The sequence below is a fragment of the Vipera berus genome (genome assembly GCF_964194415.1).
Source record: "Vipera berus genome assembly, chromosome: 3".
NCBI lineage: Eukaryota > Metazoa > Chordata > Lepidosauria > Squamata > Viperidae > Vipera > Vipera berus.
Window position 1 is genome coordinate 90225875 of NC_138204.1, and position 27262 is coordinate 90253136.

Sequence of the window (27262 nt, forward strand, 5' to 3'; positions counted from 1 at the left end):
TTGATGCAATATTAAATAATTGTTTGCTATTAAGGCCTTTTTTATTATTTATGTCAAGGGAAGGGGAAGTGGTTTTTAGAAACAAATTCCCACACGCACAATAAAAGGCTTTTGAAATTAATACATCAGTTGTAAAATAATGATGCTTAAATGCCCCAAATGAGTCTAGACAGCCATGATTCAAAGAAAAGTCATTACCAAAGACAGTGCTTGAAGGCAAGCCAAGAGCAAGTGTATATTTGAATGGTTGTCTGAGAGACCTTCCTTTCAAGCACACCCAAATGTATTTTACGATCTTAAAAAAGCAAAAAGGAAAAATATCAAGGAAATGCATTCATCATATTTATTACCTTGGATCTAAAACTGAATGTTTTCATTTTTAGCAGAAATCTGCAACCTTGGCTTCAGAAGCAACTATCTTCCTAAACTCTATCAGGAAGCACCACTGATGCACTAAAAGTACGCTCACGCCAGCAGATACTTCCAGTAGGAAGCCCCTAGGGCAGAGCCCCCCCCCCAAACTTTTGGGCATCAGGGACCGGTTCCGTGGAGAGAGGTTTTTCTGCAGATCGGAGGGGGCGTGGTTTTGTGTGCTGCCTGCCTCCTGTGGATCGGGCTTTGCTTGTTTGTGCGGACTGGTTGCTGGTATGCCATGGCCCGGGGTTGGGGAACCCTGCCCTAGGGAATTGACATGCAAAAACATTTGGGGTCAAGGTTGGAAATCACTTCCTAAGTAATCCCCTCAAGCAGAATGGCTGTAGAACACAGGTGTCAAACTCGCCGCATCACCTGATGTGTTGCAACGTATTACGACTTTTTTTGCCTCGCCGGAGCTGGGGTGGGCGCGGCCTCCACATGATGCAACTGGCCTGTGGGTCGGCAGTTTGACACTCCTGCTGTAGAGAAACCCATTCTTCGAGACTTCAAAAAGCCTTAGGGATTCTTTCAGACCCTGTTTAAAAAATCCCAGGTTGTAGTATCTTAATTTTTCTTCTGAAGACGACGAAGATGAGGAGAATTAGGAGGAAAAAGAGGAAGAAGAGGGAGAAGGAGAAGGAACAGCAGCACACGATAGCTTTCCACTTTAAAACTGAAGACATTATACTAAAGTTTCGGCTTTTATTTCTAGCCTGAAATTGAGAGGAGAGTGGGGCAACCTGTCAACCCCTCAAGGATTGCAGTATGGGTAACACAGATGAGAAGTGAGGGACTTTTTTTGAGGACTTCTTGTTTTACTGACATGCCAGTTCATGAATTATAGTACGCTTTCACCTGTCTCATCTTGAAATGCAGTCAGTTTTTAAACAACCTTGATTGAAGAGGGCACAACAAGAGTCATCACAGGCTGGAGTAGCTCTAGAACTACAGATTGCCCACTTCTGCTCTATACCTGTTGCAGAGAAAATTCCTTTACTCCAGATTGTAGGATTCCCTCTCTGAACTCGTGCAGCTTTGGAGAAATATTACCACCATTATCAACTCCAATGTTATTGCTTTATGCGTTTTAACTGCTTTTTAATGGTGAGGTTTATAAACATAATTATTATTACCACTATTATTGACAGTCTGAGTTACTGTAAGTCAGTTTCCCATGTTATAGAAATTGTGCAAATAATAAGGATCAATGAAAGCAAATAACAAAATTGAAAAGCCTATGCCACACTACTACATTATAAAAAAGGTCAAGTCAAAAACTGGTAGTCCTCAACTTACAACAGTTTGCTTAGTGACTGTTCAAAGTTACAACGGCACTAAAAAAGCGATTTATGACCATTTTTCACACTTATGACTACTGCAGTCTCCTCATGGTCATGTAACTTACATTTGGATGCTTGACAACTGACTCACATTTATGACGGTTGCATTGCCCAGGTGTCATGTGATCCCCTTTTGCAACCTTCTGACAAGCAAAATTAACGGGGCAACCAGATTCAATTAACAACCGTGTTACTAATTTAACAACTGCAGTGATTCACTTAACAACTGTGGCAAGAAAAATCATAAAATGGGGCAAAACTCACTGAACAAATTTCCCACTTAGCAACATAAATTTTGGGCTCAATTATGGTTGTAAGTTGAGGACTAGCTGTATTTAAGATCCAGGATATTTACTACTAATTAGGTTGGAAATAAATTGGTCACCAGTGTAGATCACAACTGATGCAATTTCTGAGGTCTAATTAATAACCGCTGCAAGATAACTGGACATTCAATGTAGCTTCCAAGTAGCCTTCATAAGAAGCCTCTCATTCAGGTGCATTACTGTAATTCAACAAGGAAGTTTAGAAATATAGATAACAAACCAAATCCATTTTCACCTGTCTTACCAAATGAAGCTGTGCCCAGATCTTGGGGTGCAAGATCATCACAACTGATTAAGGATACAAGTTTAGAACAAGGTTTTTTTTTCATGAATCTATTGCTGAAAACAAATCCCAAGAAGTGCTGAAGGAGGGGGAGCTTCTGATGTCAACTGACAAGACCTTCTCCCTTTTAGTTTAGGGACTAAGGGATAAAAAAGATTTTTTATTTTTCCTTTAATCCATCAGAGAAAATTTCTTTTTTTCTTTTTTTCCTTTTGCCATTGTCCTTGAGGAAACATTTTTCCCCTTAGTGCCACGGAACCTATTCAAGTGTTCAAAAAAGTCTTATGATCTGTGGGACCTAGCTAGAAAAATCCCACTTTATAGCAGCTTGATTTTTCCTTTGCAAACAGAAAAGAGGAGAAGAATTAGGAGGAAAAAAAGGAAGAAGGAAAAGGAAAAGTTTTCCATTTCAAAACTGAATATGCTAGTTCTAGCCTGAAATCAAGTACAATACATTTTGCACTACTTTTCCTCCTTAATAAAAATAATTCAGAGGAACAATTACTCTGAAAATTGCCTAAAACATTGAAATTGAATATTTAAAATTTAATCTTGTTTTACTAAGGCCTGAAAGTGATCACTTGGTGGCCATCTGAAGATCTTTCACGAACAAAGCCACTTTTTTTCTCTCCAGACATAATTCTCTATCACAACATTGATAACCTTTTCTGACATCTTGCTTGGGCTGTCTCAGGAGAGACAAAATAGGCACAAAGGTTGAATTATATTCACACTGCTTCTGGTGATCCTTCAGGACCACAGGGCAATGAGAAGAAGCTTAAAATACATTTTTTGACACTAGTTTAAAGTGTAGAGAATAGGCACAACATTCTGAGATATACGACACATTGGCCCAGGGGCATAGGGTCCATTCCCATAGTTTTTATCCCAACCTTTTTAGTAGTGTACTAACGAAAAGATCCTCTCTGCATGTGACACATAGTTTGATGGCTGCTTACCTTATATTAGTAACATAGACAATTGCCTTATAATTAATGATATTATTGCCCCAGTTAGCTCAGTATTATATGTGTTGTGTGCCCACTAGATGCATTGGGGTCAACTAGTAGAATTTCCCACAAGGATAATCTGTAGAGCACCAAGCTGGAGAAGACTAGTTTACAAAAATAAATAGTGGCTCTCCAGGATGTCAGACATGGGTGATTCCTAGCTTGACCTGGAGATTTAGGAATAGACTTTCCCCATTTTCCTCTCTATAAATTAGCTTTTTATAAAAGATATGATGGTGAACAATTTCCTTGAAAAGTCACGTGGGAGGACCAAGACACACTGTAGCTGACCCTGGTTACAGCAAAAAAAAAATTACATTTGGTTTTTAAAATGTATTATGAACAGGGGGCAAACAATTGGATACAAACATGATTATATAGATATTCCTTTTATAATTTCACTTTATATGATTTTTGTGATGCTTATCCCTCAAATAAAGTGGTAGCAAAACCACACTTCCTTTCATTCCTAAATTTATGAGTGTGTATCTGAGAATAAAATACCAACTTCCCATAATCAAGGAATGGAGATATGAAATGGAGCAGATTACACACATGCTGGCACAGCCAGGTTATTAGAAGAGAAAAATCTCCACTGAATTAGCTAATGTCTGATGATGGTTTCAAATTATCAAATCAGTATTTTCTAGATATAGCCGCAACAACAATAAAGCATTTTTAAGATGTTCGAAGTGGGAAGGACATGTTCTCAGCCTTTTGTATTAGCAGAAGATATTTCTTCTATCATTCATGTTGTTCTGTTTAAATAATTCAATAGCTGATGTGAAAGTAATTTTCTTACAAAAAAAGGAAACTAATTTTGAAAAACTGCCTAAGACAAAATTAAGCTTATTTTATCTGGAAGTTACATATTACGTCATGCCTCTCTACACTCATTCCCATATTGTAGCACTCAACATTTACCCATGGCTTCTCCAACACCCAATCATAGAAGTCAGTGAGCCAAATTAAGTAATATATCCTTCAATCAAACTCTGGGTTAAGTCAATCTCAAATCAAGGGTTATAAAACTCTCTTTGTAAAAGAATCAAGAATGTGTTTTAAAGTATGGTCTTTGGTTCTTAACAAAACCATTCAGTGAAAGACAGAATTAAATGCATTTTTCCCAATCACATGGAGAGGTGGCAGAATGGGGGCTAGAGGCATGTAAGTCAGAGGTTTTGAAGTGACCAGTCCTGGCTTTTGAGTTAGACTATGGCTTAACACAGGGGTCTTCAAACTTGGCCCTTTTATGACTTGTGGACTTCAACTCTCAGAATTCCTCAGCCAGCATGCCTGGCTGAGGAATTCTGGGAGTTGAAGTCCACAAGTCATAAAAGAGCCAAGTTTGAAGACCCCTGGTTTAACATGAATGTAAGCCTCCTGAATACAAAGCAGGGTATGAATCTAGCAAACAAATAAATACTACCATAGAACATGGATTCAGTATCATTAGACTACCCACAGCAGGATCACATATCTGAAGCACTTTTCCTATCCTGAAATCTACAATGGCACCACTACATCTGTGCAAGAATATTGTACAATGAACTGGTCTCAATAATTCCAGACTAAAAACTAGTACAAAATGCCAACTGCTTGTAGGAGCTGAGACTTTGAGCAACTATCAGAAAAATAAACTGTTTCTGTGGGAATATGGGACTATTTGGAAGAAAAAAAATGCATAGTTGTTAAGCCAACTGTTTCAAGTTCTGTCACAAATTTCATAGGGTGAATTAGGTTTAACTGGAACCTACTACGTCTACTTCAAAGTAGTTAAGCATATCTGGTTAGTTAATAATACTTGTTAAGTTATCTACCTAAATAGGTCTGATTGAGATGTTTCATAGAAATGAATGCCTTTCATTGTGTGCAAAACTTAATAATCAGGAAATATTTGGGAAGCATCAGAATGTCTCCTTTTTTTCTAAGATTATGGCAAATGCACTTGTGCTGGTCTGTTAATTTTCCAAAAGTAAACCTTCAGAAACAAAGGGGTTTGTGGTAAACTGCAAATTTCAGGGCTGGACTGTGTAATACTGTAAATCCCTTTCAATTCTGCAACATATTATACTTTTCAAAAACTACTAGACCATGCCCATAATTGTCAGATTGGGATGGTCTTGGAGCAAAGAAAAAAATAATAATAAAAGTTTTAATGTTCTCTGAAACACTCCATTCCTAGTGTGCTTAATTCCATCAACTTCCATCCCAATTACCGAAACTATAGATGTGCAAAATGTTGGAACATCCCATCCAGTTCTGACCTCACTGAAAGAATTCCAACATTCTATTTAGAATTTATGGAAAGTATTCCAAAATCAAAATAGGCACTCCAACTGTGAAATGTACTGTAAGTCAAAATGACTTGTTCTTACAATGGAACATTTTCAGGACTGCTACTGCAGCCTTTGCTGCTCACTTTGATGGCATATCACAAACATCAAGATTGTGCAACATTCTTGGGACAAACTGTCTCGCCTGGCTTTAACCTAGGAAACTCAGGGGTCATATTTTGAAAAGTCACCAGCACCCAATAACCATGGGTCAGACGGAAAAAAACTATAAATTTGATATAATTTAAATTTAAGTTGAACTAAACTTAAAATTCATGAAACCACAACTGGTAATCCAGTTACAAGCTGTCCAATTCCTAAAAAAGATGACTACAATATACAATCCTGCCACTTGGAGAAACTCCATAAGTGATTATGTCCCAGTCATCATTGTGCAAAACAGGCTAATATCTAATCTGCTATATGTTTCAGTGTTTTCTGCAAGATTAAATAAACTCCCTAGAAAAAAGGAAGCAATTTCCTTACAGAAACATGGAATTAGCCTCCTAATGAAGTAATTGGGGAAAGTCTTGCAAGCTTCTAATTGTACAGTGAGGCCTTTCATCGGAATGGAATCTTTATAAATATCACGCCTGGAACATCGAAAGTAGCCCTGTATTGAATCAGACCAGTGGTCCATTTAATCTAATACTAGTGACATTGACTGGCAGTGGCTCTTTAGGGATTCAGACAGGAATCTTTCTAACTTTTCCAGCAGGACCAAGCCTGACCCAGATACTTTCTACATCTTTAGGTGTCAACTCCTTCTGCTCTGCTGGAGTGATGCTTTGCTTGTGATTGAGCCCGAGAGATCTTTGTAGGCAGCATAGCCTGAACACAGAGCACCAAGGTCAACTGAGGCACCTCTATACTTTGCAGAAAATAACACAGAGATGCCATCTAGCAGTCACCCTTAGGAATTTCCAGATTTTCAACATTTCTTCTATTGGAAATATCACTCCATAATATTCAGTACATAATATTATGTTTCTCATTGTTACTTTTTGATTCCAGTTTAAACGTTTTGCCTAAGATCTCAGCAATACTCAGAGAACAAGATAATGTCCCTGATCTATATTAGTAGAGTGAAAAAGAAGTATCTTTTCATGGAAATTCCTCTCAGAGTTAATACATGCTATACTTTAGCCAAAGTACTGAAATAAAGTCTTCAATGCATTTGCCACATTTAAGACTTGTTAAAAAATGGAGGTGCTGCTTCATTAATAGCTAAGTGCAGCTCACCCAATGGTCTACAGAAAATAGGGAAAATTTAACCCAATCTTGAAGTGAAATTCTGTAAAAAATAAATAAATTAATGAAAACAATCTGTGTAAGTGGATCTTAATCATGACAATATTGTGCCAGAGTTAAACTTAGTGGATCTAAATGCATTGAAGTGCTTCTGTGTTTGGAATTTCTGAATCTCTAGAACATGTCTAAACATTTCAAGAATCCATATGAGGTTTCTTGACTTGATTTTAAAAAAATGGGTTGTGTGATACATCTTTTAAAGAGAAATGTTGGGCAACCTGCCTGTGTAGCCGATCTGCATAAAACTTTAAGCAAGTCATATTCAGTGGAGATAAGCGGAAGTTTATCAGATTGCACCAGTCTCTGACAATTTATTTTCCATGTTATTGGAAAAAGTTCCTAAAGAGCTTTGGATGTCTACTTTAAAGAGAAAAAAAAATACAAAACCCTAACTGTCCGCTGTGAGTATATGTTTTTTCTACACATGCAGGTAACAGCCAGTTTGGTGTACTGGTTAAAGATCTGAAGTAAAAATTGGGTGACCGTGAGTTCTAGTCCTATCTTAGACTCACAGCCAGCCAGGTGACTTTGGGATACTCACTGTCAGCCTAAGAAGAAGGCAAGGACAAACCTACTTCTGAAAAGCATTGCGAAGAAAACCTCCGGGATTTGTAGCCACCTAGCTCAGAACTCACTCAAAGGCAAAAATAAGTAAACCAAAACTATACAACTTGGGAAATGACTGAAATTCATGACTTCTGAGAAATTAAAAGAATTTTGCTCGAGGCTGTTTCTAATTGTGTTGTAGAGGTTCTCTGCCTATGTTGTTTAGGAAATACCAGGAGGCTTCAGTTAATGTGAAGTCATTGGATGAAACGACTATTCTTTTTAAAGTTGTTTTCTTCTAATTTTCTGTCCAGGAAGATCCCTAAGGTGGCTTACAGAACACAGCTCACTATGGTAACACTGAGATTGCTTTTAACCCCTTTTGTAATGTTAAAATAGTGTTCCAATATTCTCTGATGTGCCACAATATTCTCTAATGTGTCATGTACAGAATGAAAGGTTACTGCTGCCATATATAATCTCTCCATATAATAAATATATATAATAAATAATAAAACTTAGTTATTTCAGGGCTAAACTCAGCAACAAAAAATAGTATACCAATGGAAGTTCGGAAGCAGTTTTTATTTTATTTTTTGTCAACCTCCTGCCTCATGACACTGGCTTGCTGTTTTTTATCCCCAAACTGTTCACCTCTGTTTTTACTACTTGCGGAACAAAAATCGGAATATAAATCTCTTTTACGTATGCATGGAAGTGTATGAGAATTAGACAATTTTGAGCAGAAAAGGCCCTTCTCTTCCCTGTACCGAAACTCACAGCGTCCAATGGGGGAAGGCCCACAGCTTGGTAGCATAAGATGTTTGGCATATAGGAGATGCCAGGAAGGATTAGTTTTGGGAGTTTCCAAGTAGGACTACAAATGTTAGGCACCTGCTTAAGATCCTTAGAGAACCACTGCCAGCAAGAGCTAATAATAGGTACTAGGTGATCCAATATTCTGCATCACTCTAAGATAGTATTCTATGTTCATATGGATACTTTTCATTAGAAGATTGTCAAGTCATCTGGCATTTATCTAATCTGTTCATGTCTAGATATGCCAGATTGCAAATCACATTGTTTCCAACAACTAGTCAGGAAGGATGGGTGCTGTAATATGGCATATTTAGAATGCAGAAAGTTGGTGTAGTCTACACTTAAGTTTGGCTGTGGAAAAATTCTGATTGGCTTCAAATTCATTTCTCTTCAAAACTGTTTGGGCCATGTATATTGCCTTCCCATTATGGTTTCATGCTTCCTTTCTTCCTCACTGTTTTACATAAATGTGAAAAAATACTTACGTCTAGAAAATGTCCAGACCATTTTGTTCGTTTGACAAAGTGGATGAAAACCATATGAATTTATGCCATGAGAACTGTAATAGTTTCAAAGTTTGATTGGACTTTGTTGGGCCTTTTTATATTGTTATAATAGATTGGGAGTGCCAAACATATGGCCTATGAGCTAGAGGGCACTATGGGCACTCTTTTGTAACTCTATAGCCCCCCTAGAAGTAGGTGGTCCCAAAAAATATGGTTCATTTTATTTTCATTTCTTGAAGTTTGGAAAGTTAAGAGATCTTAAATCTTTCAGAATTTAAAGCTAAGAAGAAGCTAAAGAAACCTAAAACAATGGAATACAGGCCCACCTATTTTTGACTGTGGCCTTTAATATACTATACAACAGAGGTCCTCAACCTTTTGGGCACCAGGGACTGGTTGGGGGAGAGAGGTTTTCCATGGACCGGAGGGGGTGTGTTTTTTTATGCTGCCTGCATCCTGTGGATGGGACTTTCCCTGTTTGTGCGGACCAGCTGCTGGCATGCTATGGCCCGGTACTGGTCCATGGACTGGGGTTTGGGGACCCCTGCTATACAAAGCTTTCAAGCTCTAGGAAACTGTGCTGATCTTGAGCAATTTAACACAACTTAACTTTACGGTAATTCCATAGGATCTACAGGTAGTACTTGACTTATGACCACGATTGAACCCAAAACTTCTGTTGTTAAGGAAGATGTTTTTAAGTGAGTTTTGACCCATTTTACAACATTTCTTGCCACAGTTGTTAAGTGAATCACTGCAGCTGTTAAGTTAGTAATCTGGTTGTTAAATGAATCTGGTTTCCCCCGTTGACTTCGCTTGTCAGAAAGTCATAAAAGGTGATCATATGACCCTGGGACACTGCAACCATCATAAATATGAGCCAGTTGCCAAGCATCTGAATTTTGATCACATGGCCATGGGGATGCTGCAAAAGTTGTAAGTGTGAAAAATGATCATAAATCACTTTTTTTCAGTGCTGTTCTAACTTTGAAGAGTCACTAAATGAACTGTTGTAAATCGAGGACTACTTGTACTGTAATCCTAATTTTATTTCTTCATTTACCATTTATAAAAGAAACTTTAGATTTAGAGATTTTTTCCAATATTTTTGTGAGTCAGAAAAAAATGTTAACAACAGCCACTTTAAAGATGGTATCATTGAAGCCGCTGGCTCAACATGGCACTGTTGGTTTTTTTTTGAGGGAGTTCCTAAACTGGCATTTTTTTTTTTTGTAGTATTGTGGCATCTCACTATAAAATGCATCAAACATCAAGAAGTCTGTAGCCTAAGGATCAATACGTTAAGTGGGTTGGGATGGAAATTCATCTTGTTTTCTTTCTACCTCTAGATATTTGGTTGGGAGGACAACATAATTCCCTGTTGTAGATAAAAAGATCTTCAGATCCTCACAATCATAGCGCAAGCAACTGAGAGATGCATATACAATTCTTGTCCACACAGTGGCTCAGATTATCTCTCAGATGCTCAGCAAAGCTTAAGCCGTCCCCTACCTCATTGCTTTGTTTTTAATCAGTGCTCAGCTTTGCTTTAAGTGGAGAAGTCCCCAAACCCAGCTAGGGTATGGTTAACATTATTTTAAGCTTCTTTCCTTTTCAATCCAAACAGAAGGCATGATTGTCTTTCATGAAATTCGTCCTGACAAATTGCAGTCAAACAATAAGTCTACCCAAACATGAAATCAGCAGTGCTGCAGGTACACATTTTCTAAATAACGCCCTGTACCATATTTATAATGTGTGATTTCCCATTTGCTCTCTCCTTACTACCTCATGATTTCCAGAAAAAAACTGCTTTCAACTTGAAGCTCAATTGCCAGCTTGAAGTCTATGTTTTCAGTCTGAACAATTCTGACATCTCTCAAGATATAAAACTTGCTCTGCTTTGCATGTCAAATGCCTTTAAAATACATGCTGGCACCCACCCTGTGCTGAACATACACAATGCTGAAGATCTGTACTTGTTATTTTTTCCAAGTCTATCCCCCATGTATATATCTAATATGCAAATTGTTCACTAAAACTTTGAGGTTTATGCCAAACAGTACATGGCTCAGGAATAACGTTGGGCCTACCATGGTTCAGTAATCTCTTCCCAATACATTTGGATGGGGACCCTTTTTAGAAGTTGAATGAATGGTTGTCAGATAGTCAAATGGCATTGTGCAAAGCCATTCTTATGGGCTTCTAAAAGTGCACATCATTCCAGTCAGAGCAAATCATTTTTAAATGTACAAATTCAAATAAAAAATAAAATAAACAACTCTCCTAAAACCTAGAAGGAACAACAATTACATAGAAGCCCTCCTTTTTTTTCTGTGATAAAATGACACGTTTTTTGGTTTCAGCTGCTGCTCCTATTTTTTGGAGTATTTGATGCATTCTCTGATGGCTATAAATAACCCAGCCCTCACCAGTCACTTGGCTATCCTAGTGTCCGTTCTAGTTAGCACCAGGGACAACTTCCAGAGTCTAACAGTGGTGGCATTATCCCAAAGGGGAAACCCATTCCATCCTATTGCTCATTTCCAACCTATTCATCATTGGCTTAATTTCTCAATAAATCCTGCCACCCCACAAAATAAACTTGTATTAATAAATTATGGAAAAGTCCATAATTTATTAATTTATTAACTAATGGTTAATTCAGTTTTGTTGCAATTTATTTTACGGACAAAAAAAGGGGGGGAAATAAGTGAGTGCCATAGTAGTTCCAGCTGTTGGAGAAGATAAGCTGCAGCACCCTCGTGTTCTAACCTCCCTGGTCACTTTCCAACATTACGTGCAAACACACATACATATACACACACAAGTAAGTACGTTCCTAGTGCAATAAAGCAGGTGGGTTTGAAGCATGTTGGCTTTGGAGAAGAGTGAGCACATTTCTGGCCAAACTACAAGATCTTAGAGGATCCGACGGTACTAAATCTATCAAATCCAATGAAAATCTCTCCCGCTCCTCCCGCCGCCGCGTCCCATTCCTGTCTGGAAAAACTACCCCCACCCGGTCCAAAGCACACATAAAGACACCAGAGATCCGCATTGCTCCTTCCATCAAAAACGGCGGGGGAAGGGAAGGCAGGCTGAAAACAACAACTTGCAGAGGAGCCCTATTTCAAAGTAGTGCCCGAGGTAGCCTGGCATCGGGTGGGGGAAAAACAGAAAGAGGGCCGAAAGAAAGGACAGTTCGTCCGGATGGAAGACTGGCTGGCTTGCTTGCTTGCTCCTACCTTGGAAGGATCCAGCCCAGCCAGAAGAGCCAAAAGCAAGAGGTTGAGAATCCGGGCGGAAGGCTGCATGCTGCTCCCGGGCTGCTCAGCGACCGCTGCTCTTCTCCTCCTCCTCCTCCTCCTCCCTTGGACTCTCCTTCATTCAGTCACTGCAGGGACCCCTGTAGTCAGTTACACTTTCTGCACGCCTGCCTGCCTGCCTGCCTGCCTGCCACAGCCAGAATGCTGGGAGCGGCGGCAGCGCGAGGGGCGCTCATTCATTCCGCAGGCATCCTTCTTAGGCGAAGGGGCGGAGGGGGGGGGCACCCAGTCCAAAGAAGCCGCGGGAGGGAGAGAGAGAGAGAGGCAGGAAGGAGGGAGAGAGTATGGGTGGGTGGGTTGGCGGGCTGGCCGCTGGCGCACGCTCCGCAGGTGCCTCCGGCTCCCGTTCTCCGTCGGCACAGCCAGCCCGCCCCGAAAAGAAAAGTTTGCGCGTCGGACCCAAGAGAAGCGCGAGACAAGCCTGCGCTTTGGCCAGCGCGGATGTGACATCACCGCCGCCCTAGGAGGGGGGGGGAGAGCGAAGCGAGGGTGTGTGTGGGGGGGGGAATTGTCGGCGGGGGAGAAGGGAGGGATGGCTCTCTGGGGAAGGTTAATAAGTCGCGAGGGGACCGCGCGGAAGGCGAGGCGGGAGCTGGGCTGGCTCGGTGGTGATAGAACCACGCAGCCGAATGGCTGAGGGATTTCCCGCGCTTCTGACTTGCCCCCGACTTCTTTTACGAGCCTGGCGGCACGACATTGGGGAGTGGGGAGGGGTGGGGGTGTCATTGAGGTGAGAGATGGAAAAGTACACAGTGAAAGATTTGCCGCTCTCTCACTGACACGCACTCCTTCGATCACAGGCAAACCAATCATCATCATCATCGTCATCCCAGTGGAAAAACGGAGCTGTTCAAAAGGCCATTGGAAAGGGGGTGTGGTGGGGAAAGTCAGCTAACTAATGAGAACCTAGCGCGGCGAAAATGCCACCTTGAAAGTAAGAGCAGGAAGGCATCAGCAGGTGTCCCGCTCTCCTATTGCCAATCGGCCACTTCCAGCATCAATTTATTTTGGATTGGACAGATCGGATGGTACGGCTTTTGCACATGTCACACCCTAGCATCTCCAGACAGACACCTTTGGGGAAATTCTTGTCTGAACTTTGAAAATGAATTATTGGAATGCAACAGTTGGGTGCCAAAGGAGTTACTAGAGGCAATAATTTACCATCATGAATGCATTAGGATGCCATGCATGAAATAATAACTAAGCTAATCATCAATATCCTACCAAATGATTATTTTATAACTCTGTCCACCTATATGTTTCTTGCTACTCAGTTGCGATATAGCCAAATCTAATGCAGTCAGTGAGTAATAGCTGGTGTGATTAACTCTAAACTAGCTGGCCTTTCCCAACATGGTACACTCCAGTCTCTTGATGCTCATCCACGGTGGCTGGGAATAATGGGTGCACTCAGATGTCTGCTTCCATTTTGTATTTTGTTGGTTGCTTGTTAAAAGGTTTTTTTTTTTAAAAAAAAAGATACCTCTTAATAATTTCTCATAGAAGAATGGTTAGTAATTCACAGGACTGGAGAACTCTAACAAAAAAAAATACCACCAGTGATTTAGAGAAAAGGTTTAATTTAGAGCATAAGTCTGAAAGCATATAAAAATGATTTTCAATGTTTACACTTTGGTTTTAAACATTCAAGACTATATTAATTTGGGGAGATACTTAAATAATATTTAGTTTACCCCCCAAAGGTAACTTAGTAAAATATGCATTGATAGATTTTATCAAATATATATAAAAAACCCAAATACACATGAAAAGTCTTATGTACAAAACTGATGTAGTCAGATATAGATACAATAGGTGAAAAAGGACCATAATGACCAGATTTTGAAATCTGAGTAATCCAACTTAAATACTATAATGCAACAGTCTAAAATAAATTAATATTTTAATTCCTATTACTCATAGTAATAGGAATTAAAATACTATGATGTAAAATATAAAAAGGGGGAGGGAGGAGAACTTGTGAGTTTCTTCGTAGAGAATTAAAATATCGAAGTGCTTCCAAAGAGATAGAATGTGACCAAAAGCACACTTTTCAGAAAACAAAAGATCAGTAAAGACTAGGACAAGAATCGGAAAGACTTCTGCATTCTCTTCTATGTGTATTATCTTTTCATGTGGTATAGATAGAAAACACTTGTCTCACTAGTCCTTGCTGATGGAAATCAAAACCTAAGGTGAATAATTCACAGACTTGTCTGCAGCTATAATTTTTTTATTGGATTTTCTACCTGTTACTAAAGTCTCTAGTTAAGAATTTTGAACATGGGATAAACATGCCTCAATACTTCTGAAACTGTGCCAACTCTACCCCAGACTGTTTTATAACTAGCACAAATATCCTCAGTGTGCAACCCAATTGCTAAACCAGAAAGTTAACAGACATTTGTCACAAAGCTTACACATCTACAGTAATATCTATCTGACCTTGTAGATTTGTTCATGGCTGAGTTCGCCGATTCTCCAATAATACTATTAGTTTGCTACAAAGGTAATCACTTGGGAGTTTCTGCTAAGTCCAGTTTTTGAAGGATATGCCTACAGAGTATGCATGTTTCCAAATGCCTGCTGAGGACATGCAGAAAAACTCGAATTATCAAAAATAATTTTTACAATGCTTCTTTCTCATTAATCCATGGAAATAATTTTTATAAGAGCACTAGAAGGCCAGATAATTTTAGAGAGATTTTTTTAAAAAAAAGCATTAAAAACATGAACGTTTCTCTTAGTAACTTAGTCAAATTAGATTCTGATGTACTTTTGTCAAACATTAAAGTAAATGAGAGCCAACATATTGCAGTAACCCAGAATGTTGGATCAACAACATCAAAGTTTAAGTTTGTATTTATTATGAAACTCTTTGCATAACTTAGCCTTTTTGCTTTTTTGAGCATAATCTACTTTACAGGAACAGTATTAGGACAAAATGAGGAGAAACCTTTGCATACGCAGTCTTGAGTTCACAGAGAAAAAGCAAAACATGAATACCAACAAGCCTATATGAAAGATAATCACTTTCATACCTCACTCATAAGCATGAGAGTAATCTTCCCCAATTAATTGCCCTCCATAATGTTGGATTTCAAGCTCCCAGAATCCCCCAGCCACCAGGAAGTCTGGTGAAGGCTGACCATGATATAGGATTGGCAGCAAAAAATTGAAATAATGGCCCTTGATCTGACTCAGGTATTTAAGTATTCAGATATATATTTTCATATTAATGGAGCACTATACCAGGGAAAAATTCATTTACAAATATCTGTAGTTCTCGGCTGCTTAAAACAAACAAACAAAAATGTTTTTTCTACAGGGCATGAGATGGCAACCCTAGTAAATGGGAACGCATTGCATTGAAGTAACACATACATTAACTTGTTCAATTTTTAGATTTGTCAACATTGCATAAAACATGCCGTTCAAATCATAATGTTTACATTTTATTGCCAGAGTATATACTCATGCACATAAATCAAATTATGATAATTACGTGTATGTATTTGAGATTTTATATGAGGCTCAGGGTTAGTAAATAGCTAATTGGAGGATGAAGTGAGAGTAGGAACCAGCTTGGTAGCAGTTTATTCCTCTGTCCCTTTGAATGCTGATATAAGATTACAGCCAACAATCCTTGTGTGCAAATATCTTTAAATCAAATTAAGCAAGGCAGCTTGCATTAAGAGGATGGGTCTGAAATGCAACAGAGCCTACAGGGCTGGAGTTATTCTAACCATAGGTCTGCTGAGGGTTACATGGTTACATTAAGAAAATCTGTTTGCTCTATTGGCTCTACCACTGCCTTTCTTCTGGCATCATATTTTTTTTTTCAAATTTGCAGCTTCCAACACTTTGTACTACCAAAGGAGAAACTGAAACCACAGTGTTAAAAAAATGAAAGCATTATAAAAGAAATCAAAAGGACCAGAAGTCTCAGAAAGAGGAATAAGCAAATGTGAATTATGCTGCAGTGTTTTATTTGTTTTATTATTTCCAAATTTATAATCCTGATTTTTACTGAAGTGTACTTAGTATGGATTAACACTGGGAATAACACCAGACAAACAATTAAACAATAAACAGTAACCTAATCGAGGAACTACCAACTCAGACAAACAAACAGTAAACAACAGCCTAATCAAAAAACCACCAAGGAGAAAAACAACATTGTCAACACTGATATATAAAACTAACGTGGCTTGTAGCATTTTAAAAATATAAAAACAAAGTAAAAACAATAGAATTAAAATCAAAGCAAAATTAAAATCAGGACAATTAATATCAGTTAAACCTAACAATTAAAAACTTGATTTAAAAAAAAGGTTTCCACCATTTTCCTAAATACCAGAGAATGGGAATCAGGTAAACATCTTTGGAGCATGCATACTATAGCTTCAGGGTCTACAGGAGAAGGCTATCTCTCATGTGAGACCAAAGGTGCTTTTTCACGAGGCAACTGGACTTTCTTGTTTTTCTTTGAAGATGTTTCACTTCTCATCCAAGAAGCTTCTTTAGCTCTGACTGGATGGTGGGGAATGGAAAGATTTATATTCCTTGCAGACATCTGGTCATTTGCATTCTTTTTAGAGAGTCGTTGAGGCCACTTGGAGCTTTATCTGTGTCCTCAGGGTCACCTGAGTAGTGCAAAATGGGTGTGGAGCCCTACTCAGGTGACCTCGACCTTAACCCGTTATCAAGTTTAGGCAATGTTCAAAATTGCAAATTCTTTCTTTGGAATTAAATGGTAAAGAAGTAGGTATCATCAGCAGACTAATGGCAGTCCATTCCAAGCTTCTAAATGGCCAGATCTAGTGGTTTAATACAAAGGTTAAATAATACAGGGGCAAAATCTCTGTGATATCAGTGATTCAGTTGTTGAACAGTAGACCTTGGCACCTGAATGTCCCACAAGGCTCATCCCTTCTGGTTGACCCAGAAGACTACTGTGGTCAATAGAATCATAAGCTTCCAAGATCAGGGAGAACTATCAGAGTTCCATTCCCTCCTCCTACCATATTTCCTGACCACAGTCAGTGGGCATTTCATCTCAAATACGTTAAAAAAAATTGGTTGCCTTGGCAAATGAAATCTAAACAAATCCAAGAATGATTGATTTGTGACATATTACACCTGGTCTCCTCCACAGTTCACCAATTCTAGTTGTGTCATCCAGATTGTACAATGGTGTCCCTCATCTCATTTAAAAAAAAACAATAATGAGCTGTTAATATGCTTATCAATATATTTTTTGTTTTGGTGTTTTCCTACAGCATGAATTGAATAAGTCCAGCTCATGAGCCTAATCCCTTATGACCTGAAGTGAGGTCTCTCCTCTGATGCCCAACCTCTTGCTTTCATTATTGATGAAACTGATGTTTTAATGATACTATTATTCTTTTACCGATTATGATTGGGTTTTAACAATGCAATCTCAGAACACATGGCTACACAAAAGTGATCCCATTGCTGCATTTTTGCAATTTACTTTTGGGATGCTAGGTTATAAACGGAATAAGCCCATTTACATCTGACAGATATGTTTATCATGCAGTGCAAACACTCATTTAAGCCTTTAATATTTCCACAAATGAAGAATGTGTGACAGGCCTTTGAAAGACAAACTAACTGGGGCTAGGATATCTTGGGATTTACACATATGCCTCTGAATCAGTCTTTGGGGTGAGAATAAGATTCTCAAACCATCCAAAAATCTAAACCCACAAAAATTGCACTTATTTCAGTCCTTTAAAACAGATCAAGGCAAGAAAGAGGTAAAGCAGTGATTTCAGGACTGTTTATTTTTTGGAGTGAAATAGAGTAACAGAATCTTCAGTCTATCTAAGTATCTCTCTGCCCATCTTACTCTATACTAAACAAAATCAAAATGGATACTACATATTATAAGATGGTCTGTTCCAAATAATTTTTAAAATAATAATAACAATAATAATAGGTGGCACAGTATTAAAATGCAGTATTTGAGGCTAATTCAGCTCAATGCCAGGAGTTTGATCCTCACTGTCTCAAGACTGACTCAGCCTTCCATCTTTCTGAGGTCAGTAAAATGAGGAATCAGATTGTTGGGGGCAATATGCTGACTCTGTAAACTGGACTGTAAAGCACTGTGAAGTGGTCTATAAGTCTAAGTGCTATTGCTATTGCTAATAATAAGATAAACACGGAGGGAAAATGTCTTGCTGAACAAATATTGACATAGATTCCACAAATATAACTCCCACTCAACACCTTCAAGGAGTGTCAGAGATTGTAGAAGACCTATAAATGGAAGTGATTCTATTGATCCAGAATATTTAGATTTTCAAAAAGTCTTTTGGTAGGTAGCTTTACTCAATTACTTTAACCCTAACTGGTTAAAAAATGGAAAGCAAAGCATAGGAACACAAGGGCAGTTTGCTCACTGGGAAGTAGTAAGGAATCTCTAAAGGGTAGCACTAATGCTTCTTAATTTGTACTTAAATATTCTTGACCAAAAGATAAAAAGTGAGTTGGAGGAATAACAGATGATACCAACACATTCCACATGATGAACACCAAACATGATTGTGAAGAGAGTTTCAGAAGAATCTCTTTAAATTGGGTAAATGACATGCAGTTTTATCTAGGTATAGAGTGGTGTACGTTGTGGCAAAAACTAATTTCACATATACATATTGTGGTCTTAGTTGTCTATAAATATTCAGAAAACATAAACTTGGGTCATAGAGAATAGATCAATGAAAATGTCTGCTCAGTGAGTAGTAGCTGTGAAAAAGACAAAATCCATGTTAGGAATCATCAGGAAAGAAACTGGAAGTATAGCTGTCAACACTGTAATGCTTTTATAAAAATTATGGTACATCCATGCTGGTAATACCAGGAATAGTTTTAGTCATCATATTTGAAAAGGGATACAGTAAAGTGGTAAAAAGTGCAAAAGAGTGAAACCAAATTGATCAGGGGTTCAAACACATTCCAACAAGCTGATTCGAATGAGATTTAGTTGGCTAAAGAAAATACTTCATACAATTCATTGAGACAAGACAGGAACATGGTCACTAACTTGGATAGCTTTAAAAGGAAGTTGGATCAGTTCATAGAGATCTGGTTTCTCAAGGTCATGTGAGCCCCAATTATACCTTTGTGTTGGGGATAGCATACCTACAAGTAAAATTTCTAAGAGAACAATGATTTTCAACAACCAAGGTGACTGAGTCACCCTCTCCTGCTCTAAAAACTCCAAATGCATCTGATTATGTTGGCCCAATCCAACAATGGGTTTGGTCACTTGGTGTGAGTAGCCAAGTAGTGTAAACAAAAATCCCCTTTTATTCTGTACGGCAAAAGATATGCTTGAGGCTGGTGACACAAATCATGAATGCCAATTTACAATTTTACAGCATATTTATAAAGCTTCAGGCAAGGAAGTTATACAACTTCATTTATTATAGGTTAATGCAAACAAGAAAGTCACTATGTAACTTTACTAGGTAGATTTGAAATATCACTGGACAGATTTCAAGTATGTTTATGGGAGATGCATTTCATTATCTAACCTCTCTGCCTTTGGATGTGATTTTTACTATGCTAACAATTAGCTTTCATGACCTCGGCATTTTCTAAGTCTTTCTGCCTATGTGACTTCAACTACTTCCATAATGGAGGAGTAAATTTTTTAAAATGGTTTTTAGGCTATTCCGTCAGTTGGCCATGATGAAAAACAAAACAAGCTTTAGTTCCATCAGCATCACTTTTATGTTTTATGAACATTTGCATCCTCATAATTATTATGATTGACTTTTTCTGCACATTTTCCAGTTTTACACTATTCTTTTAGAAGCAGAATAAAACAAAAATGTTTCACGATGCTTTTCTAAATGTACATGAACATACAGACATAATAATTGGCATACTTGTCATGTTTGATAACACATCTTGCTTGAATTTCCAATACATTGTTAAGCAGAGTTGATCAATGAATTTTTATTGGACATTAAATGCTGCCTTCTATTATACTATCATAAAAATATAAAATGTTCACATGGATTGTGGATTTCATTCTTATTTGGGTTTTACACTAATTGAATTTGATTTAGACACTCATATAAATAGTGTGAGATTTTATTTGAGTGCTGCCAACTGTTCAAAATTCTGTACTTTTCAGATCCATTTGGCTGGAATATGACACAGTTCTATATTTAGGTAGATCGTGGCTCTGTGTAAAATATTTTTTTTAATGAATGAATGATAGTAACTTTCCAAGACTTTGATAGTTACTTGCAACTTTTTATTCAGCAACACTAAAACCACTCAGTCATTAAATAATCTAATATTATTTATATGTCCTGGCAGTATGAAACATCCCGTGGCATAGCAATGAGTAGCATAAATATCTGATGACCAAGAACACTGAATAGAGAAAAAGTTGGTATCTTATTTTATATTTAATTAATAAGACAGGAATAGGAGGCAAAAATAGCAAAGTACGTAAGCTAACAAAATGGAAGCTGTTGTACAGTGGTAGCTCCCTTCCAAATGGGAGCCTATAGGTTCAGGCTCTGTCACTGGCACTGACATGTATAATGCAACATTAATTAATTTAAATGAAACACAGAAATCCTTAAATGTATAGTCACATAAGTAGTCACAATTATTTCACATGCACAGATTCAAATCAGGTGATGGGCACACTAGGAAATGGATGGATGCACAGATAGGCTTGCCTTTATTTCTCAGTGGGCTTCTTGTGAAATATTTATATACATGAGGTTGAAAGGAATAACTACTGATTGAATTCCATTTTAAAAGACTACAGACTTACTTCTGGAGATGAGAATGTAATCAGCTGTTCACTTTTAGAATGTAGACCCTTATAATAATAAGCAGTCGGCTATGACTCTCTTGTATCACTCATTTCCTACAAATGACTGTAGTTATTGGAATTATACCTAACAGAATTCCCAGTAGGCATGTATGGAATATGCACCTGGAGAAGCAGTAGAGGTGAGTTTTGGCAGCATAGAGCTTTCCCAGGGAGCCAACAGTAAATCTTATCAGAGACAAGCCCAAATTAAGAAGCTGCATAGTCCCTATCTGGATAGGGAAGGAGGGAAGAGGTTCAGGATAGCCACACCCTAGAATTTCTCAGGATATATCTATTAGGATAGTTATAGTTTAGGTTGATAAGATCTTGTCCATTAGATGCAGAGTATGCAAATAAAAGATTGGACTCCATTGGATTTTTGCTGTGTCGTCTTTGGGCTTGGGCCTGACAGTGTGATTGTTTTAAGCCAAATGCATTTAAGATTCAGGCAGAAAGAAGTGGATGGACACACTGTATGTTTCTTTCCATCTTTCCCCCACTATAGCAAATAACTGCCCCAAATCTTTCTCAAAAGAAATAACTGCATTTGGGATTTACTCTTTTATTTATTTATTTATTTATTTATTTATTTGTTTTTATAAACCGCCCTTCTCCCGAGGGACTCGGGGCGGTGTACAGAGGAAGGAAGGTATACAGATTGAACAATAAAAAACAATAGTAAAAACAAAACTGTGACCCCAATTAAAGCTATCATGCCAGGCCGGACTGCTGGAACAGGAAAGTTTTTACGTCGCGTCGGAAGGTGCGGAGGTCGGGGGCCATCCGGATTTCGGTTGGTAAGCTGTTCCAGAGGGCTGGCGCACCCACTGAGAATGCCCTCCCCCTGGGGGCCACCAGCCGACATTCCTTGAGCGGTGGCACCCTGAGGAGGCCCTCTCTGTGGGAGCGCACAGGACGGTGGGGTGCTGACATTGGCAGAAGGTGCTCCCGTAGGTAGTCCGGACCCATGCCATGTAGGGCTTTGTATGTCATTGTTAGCACCTTGAACTTCACACGGAAGGCAACCGGAAGCCAGTGCAGCGCACGGAGGAGAGGTGTGATATGGGAGTATCGGGAGACTCCCAAGAGTGTCCGTGCCGCTGCACTTTGCACCAGTTGAAGCTTCCGAGTGGATCTCAAGGGCAGCCCCATGTAGAGAGCGTTACAGTAGTCTAGGCGAGAGGTCACAAGGGCATGGGTGACTGTACGTAAGGAATCCAGGTCCAGATAAGGCCGTAGTTGGCGAACTAGTCGAACCCGGGAGAAGACCCCCTTGGTCACAGCTCCTATGTGATCTTCCAGGGAGAGCTGCGAGTCTAGGAGGACACCCAGGTTGCGGGCCCTATCAACAGGGGGTAGTAACTTGTCCCCGATGTTAAGCAATGGGACGTTCTGAATATCCTGGCTTGCCGGTACGTACAGCCATTCAGTCTTGTCCGGGTTCAGTTGAAGCCTGTTCCTCCCCATTTTAATCAGACATAATGCCGTAGAGCAGTGTTCCTCAACCTTGGCAACTCTAAGATGTGTGGACTTCAACTCCCAGAGTTCCCCAGCCAAACAATCATGAAAAAACAGGGCTTCTCTAGGAACATCTTTGTTTTCCTGTAGGCTAGACTGGGAATTTGAGAAAATATCTTGGGGGGAAAAATGGCAATCCATCTCTATATTATTGCCATAAAAACTTTATGGATGAGTCTCCAAAGTTATTAGGAAGCCAACCTAATTCAAAGTTTTTATCATTATCTTTGCATATTCCAAACTTCCTCAATTCCAAATGTTTTCCTCTTATTAACATGCAAATGTTGTGATTTTGCCTCTCTTCCCCCTGTTTACAGGAAATGAATATGTCAATGACACTACTAGCTCTCGGCTAAAATATTGGAATTTGTTTTGATATGTAGATAGACAAGACTCATTCTCTGCAGTATGAAATGCATATGAGTAGAGCTACATGAATTCCTTATTCATTGTATTAAACTCTTATTAAGAAAAACACACACACACATCTTTTGGCCAGTGCAGGATAAGTCAGTATGTGTGTGTGTGTGTGTGTGTGTGTGTCTGTGTCTCTCTGTGTGTATTGTTAATCAGGAAATAAACATATCAAACATTTTTAATTAGCTATAATTATTTTTGGGAGACATTGCATCATTTTCTTCCCAAATTCATTATCTTCTTCCTCTCTGACTAAAAGAATATATTTTTATTCATATAAATTGCTCATATGTGTGTAAATATCCAAATTTAAAACGATTACCTTTGGCAAGCTGGAACCACATTACCTTTCTTGACATCAAGAAATCTAGCTGTTTCTTAATTGGAAATTCAGTATTTATTCATATTATTACTGTTCATCCTTTCATTATTAAAACATCCTGTAAGATGTTTAGCATTTCAACAAAATTAGAGGGAATGTAAGAAATCATCAAAATCAAATGTATATTAAAATACTGAAGTGATAAAGTGCAAAGCATGTAAAAGAGACATAATAATGACTAGAAATAGTCTTCACAACTGGTTGTTTAGCAATCGTTTGAAGTTATGATAGACTTCCCCAAAGTATTTTAGATCCAGTTCTAACCTTCTGAGGTATGGGGGTCCCTGGTGATAAAAGTGAACATGTTTCAGGCACTCAACTGGCCCATATTGATAAATAAATAAAGACAGCCATTTGCAGCATCCTGTGGTCACATGACCGTGATTTATGACACTTTTGCCAGAATCCATTGTTTATTTCTGGGTTTTGGCAAAAATGCCCCACAGTAATTAATGGATTCACTTAACAACTGTAGCATTCACTTAAGGAATGTGGATTCATTTAACAGCCATGATAATTCACTTAAAGACTACTGCAAAAAAAGTTTTTAAAATTGGGTCAGTCATGTGATGACCCACTTTACAACAATCATGACTTACAACCGTAATGGGCAGGCTCTCTTACAGTTGTAGGTCAAGGGCTACCTGTATCATCAAGGGATTGATCTTCTCATTTTTTTGTTTTAAAAAAAAAGATTTCATGCAGTTATAGAAAACAATTCCTTCCTAATATGAAAACTCACCTCCTGCTCAGTCCTGCTCTGCTGTCTTATTGTAGGGATGGGAAGGGATGATGAGCATGCTGGATGGGGTGAACAAAGATTGTTAGGAGGCTATGCCAAGACTATGTACCCCAGTAGGGTTACACAAGCCTTAAAGTCACCACATCAGTTCTCCTAAAGTAAGTAGACATTGGACTGACCACCAGCTTATCAGGTACTTAGGGCCCAAGGAGTTGGCAGCTTAAGGAAACAATGGCCAACAACTTAATAGCCGGCCATCAACACTCCAATCAACCAATAAAAAGCCACACCCAACCTGGCACCACATAAATGTGACACATAGAATAGCCCAAAGCACACATTCTGGTGAGAAAGAAGTTCCCTGAGGATGGTCTCCAGCACAAATCCAAAAGCTCAGAAGACTAAACCTCTGGTCTCAGTGACTGACCCAGTTTGGATCCTGCAACATTATCCTGGGACATGTATATTTGCTTTCATTCCTAAGTAGACATCTTTAAGATGAGATGAGATAAGATGGGATGAGATGAGATAGATAAGGCAAGAAAAGGCAAGACAAAACAAGACAACCTTTATTGCCATTTTTTGTTGCGGGCACATGGGCACACATTAAAAATGAAATTTAGTTGCTTCCTCTCAAAAGTGTTCACAAACATAACACACATTTAAACATGCTATATACAACATGTGTATAAACTTTCACCCTTACATATAAATAACATATAAATATTAATCACTGTCCAACTTGAATACATAATGGAAAGAGGAAGCTTGAGAGTTTACCAGGTTAACACTGTACGGAACGAAACTATACTGAATCTGGATGTTCTGCTTCGGATACCACGGAGCCTCCTCCCAGAAGGTAACAAGGAAAAGAGATTGTGAAGAGGATGTATAATTTCCCAGACAATCTTGCGGATCCTGCTTAAACAACATTTATGTGCTATGTCCTGGATGGAAGGGAGGGAACTACCAATGTTCTTTTCTGCCACCCACTACTGTTGTTTCATCTCTGAACTTCGCAATATGGTTGGTAGCAAACCTAGCGCAACAGTCATGGGTCAACAGGGTGAACAGCAGCAGACTTAGGACTCAGCCCTGAGGAGAACCTGTGCTCAAGAAAACAGTGTTGGAACAAATACAGTAGTGGGCCTTATTTATGACGACAATGAGGGTGCTTACCTCAAGGAGGTTGAGGGGTTGGTGAACTGGTGTAAGGAGAACAGCCTAGTTTTAAGTACCAGAAAAACCAAAGAGATCATTGTTGATTTTAGAAAAGGCAGGCACAGCCACACTTCTCTGTGCATTAATGATTCACCTGTGGAAATGGTTACCAGCATCAAATTCCTGGATATGCAGTTAACAAGTACGCTGGCTTGGTCACTCAACAGCAAGACCATTGGTGCCTGCATTTTCTGCATCACATGAGAAAAGCACATCTTCCTTCCCCTATCCTTACCACTTTGTACAGGGGGACGATCGAGAGCATCCTATCATACAGCATCACAGTACCTGATTTGGAAGCATCACTACTTCAGACAGGAAGGCGGTGCAGAGAGTGGTGAGGATGGCTGAAAAGATCATTGGCAGTTCCCTCCCTCCCATCCAGGACATAGCATAGAAACATTGCTTGAGTAAGGTCCATCAACTTGTCTGGGACACTACACATACTCTTCACGACCTATTTTCCTTGTTACCTTCTGGGAGGAGGCTCCATGGTATCCAAAGCAGAACATCCAGATTCAGCCACAGTTTCATTCCATACAGCATTAACCTTGTGAACTCTCAAGCTTCCTCCTTCCATTATATATTCAAGATGGACAGTGTTTAATATTCATATGTTATATATATGTAGGGGTGTAAGTCTATACAGTTTGGCGGGTCAAATCCCAAGTGCCGTGTAACAGAGTGAGCGCCTGTTTCTTGTCCCAGCTTCTGCCAACCTAGCAGTTCAAACGCACGTAAAAATGCAAGTAGAAAAATAGGGACCACTACAGTGGGAAGGTAACAGCGTTCTGTGCGCATTTGGTGTCTAGTCATGCCGGCCACATGACCACAGAGACATCCTTGGACAAGCGCTGGCTCTTTTGGCTTTGAAACAGAGATGAGCACCAGCCCCTAGAGTTGGAAACGGGGGGGGGGGGGAACCTTTACCTTTAAGTCTATACATATATTGTATATAGTATGTATATGTTGTACATAGTATGTTTAGGTGTGTGTCATGTATGTGTTCTCTTTGAGAGCTTTGTGTGTCATTGTGCCCACAGTAAAAATGACAATAAAGGTTGCCTTGTCTTGTCCTTCCTTGGCTTGGCTTGGCTTGGCTTGGCTTGGCTTGCCTTGCCTTGCCTTGCGTTGGCTTGCCTTACCTTACAGTACCTTACCTTACCTTATCTTATGATGTGGCTTTTAAGCTGGATGGGACTCAACTTGCTACTGAGGAACAGCTGAGTACCTTCTGGAGTGCTACTTGTGTTGATGTTAAGGCAAGAACAAAGCTTTCAGTATGTCCAGTTGCTGATGTTGCCATGCAGACAAAGAAAACACAAAGCTGCAAAAACAGAATTACAGTCAGAACCAGGAAGGCAAAAAAACATGAATATGGAAAAGCTCAATACAGTGAAAGATGAAACGATCCACTACATATTGACAACTTAGACATCAGCAGATTGAAATGGACTGGAAATTGCCACTTTTAGTCAGAAGATGTACTATGTACTATGTACATAGTACTATGTACTATGTACTATGTACTACTCAGAATAAGGGAAAAAAAGAATGGCTTTGTTTTCATAGTCATGAAATATTTTCGTAAATTCAGTACTGGGGTGCAGTGGACTTAGTGACTGAATAATGTTACTTAGATTTCACGGGCAGACTTTTAATGTTATGGCTATCCAAGTTTAGCAACATTATTCTCCAAACACTGATACAGAAAACAAGGTTGACTAGTTGTATGGTTGCTTTCAATCTGAAATCAGCGGAACATGGAAACAAGATATACTGTTTGTGATCGGAGACTGGGATGCCAAAATTGGAAATACTAAGGAGGAAAATGTAGTCAGAGTGTATGAAAAGCAAAAATGAGATGAGAACAAGTTATCAGTT

At 38.9% G+C, this 27262-nt stretch overlaps 1 protein-coding gene across 1 annotated transcript in view; it reads right to left on the minus strand.

The window, feature by feature from the left end:
* Nucleotides 1–12324, minus strand: part of OLFM3 (olfactomedin 3) — a 202056-nt gene extending 189732 nt beyond the window's left edge. The window contains exon 1 of the mRNA XM_081324623.1: nucleotides 12143–12324. Coding sequence (XP_081180749.1) covers nucleotides 12143–12211 — 69 coding nt within the window. The 5' untranslated portion in view covers nucleotides 12212–12324. The remainder of the gene's footprint in view (nucleotides 1–12142) is intronic.
* Nucleotides 12325–27262: the final 14938 nt, after the last annotated feature.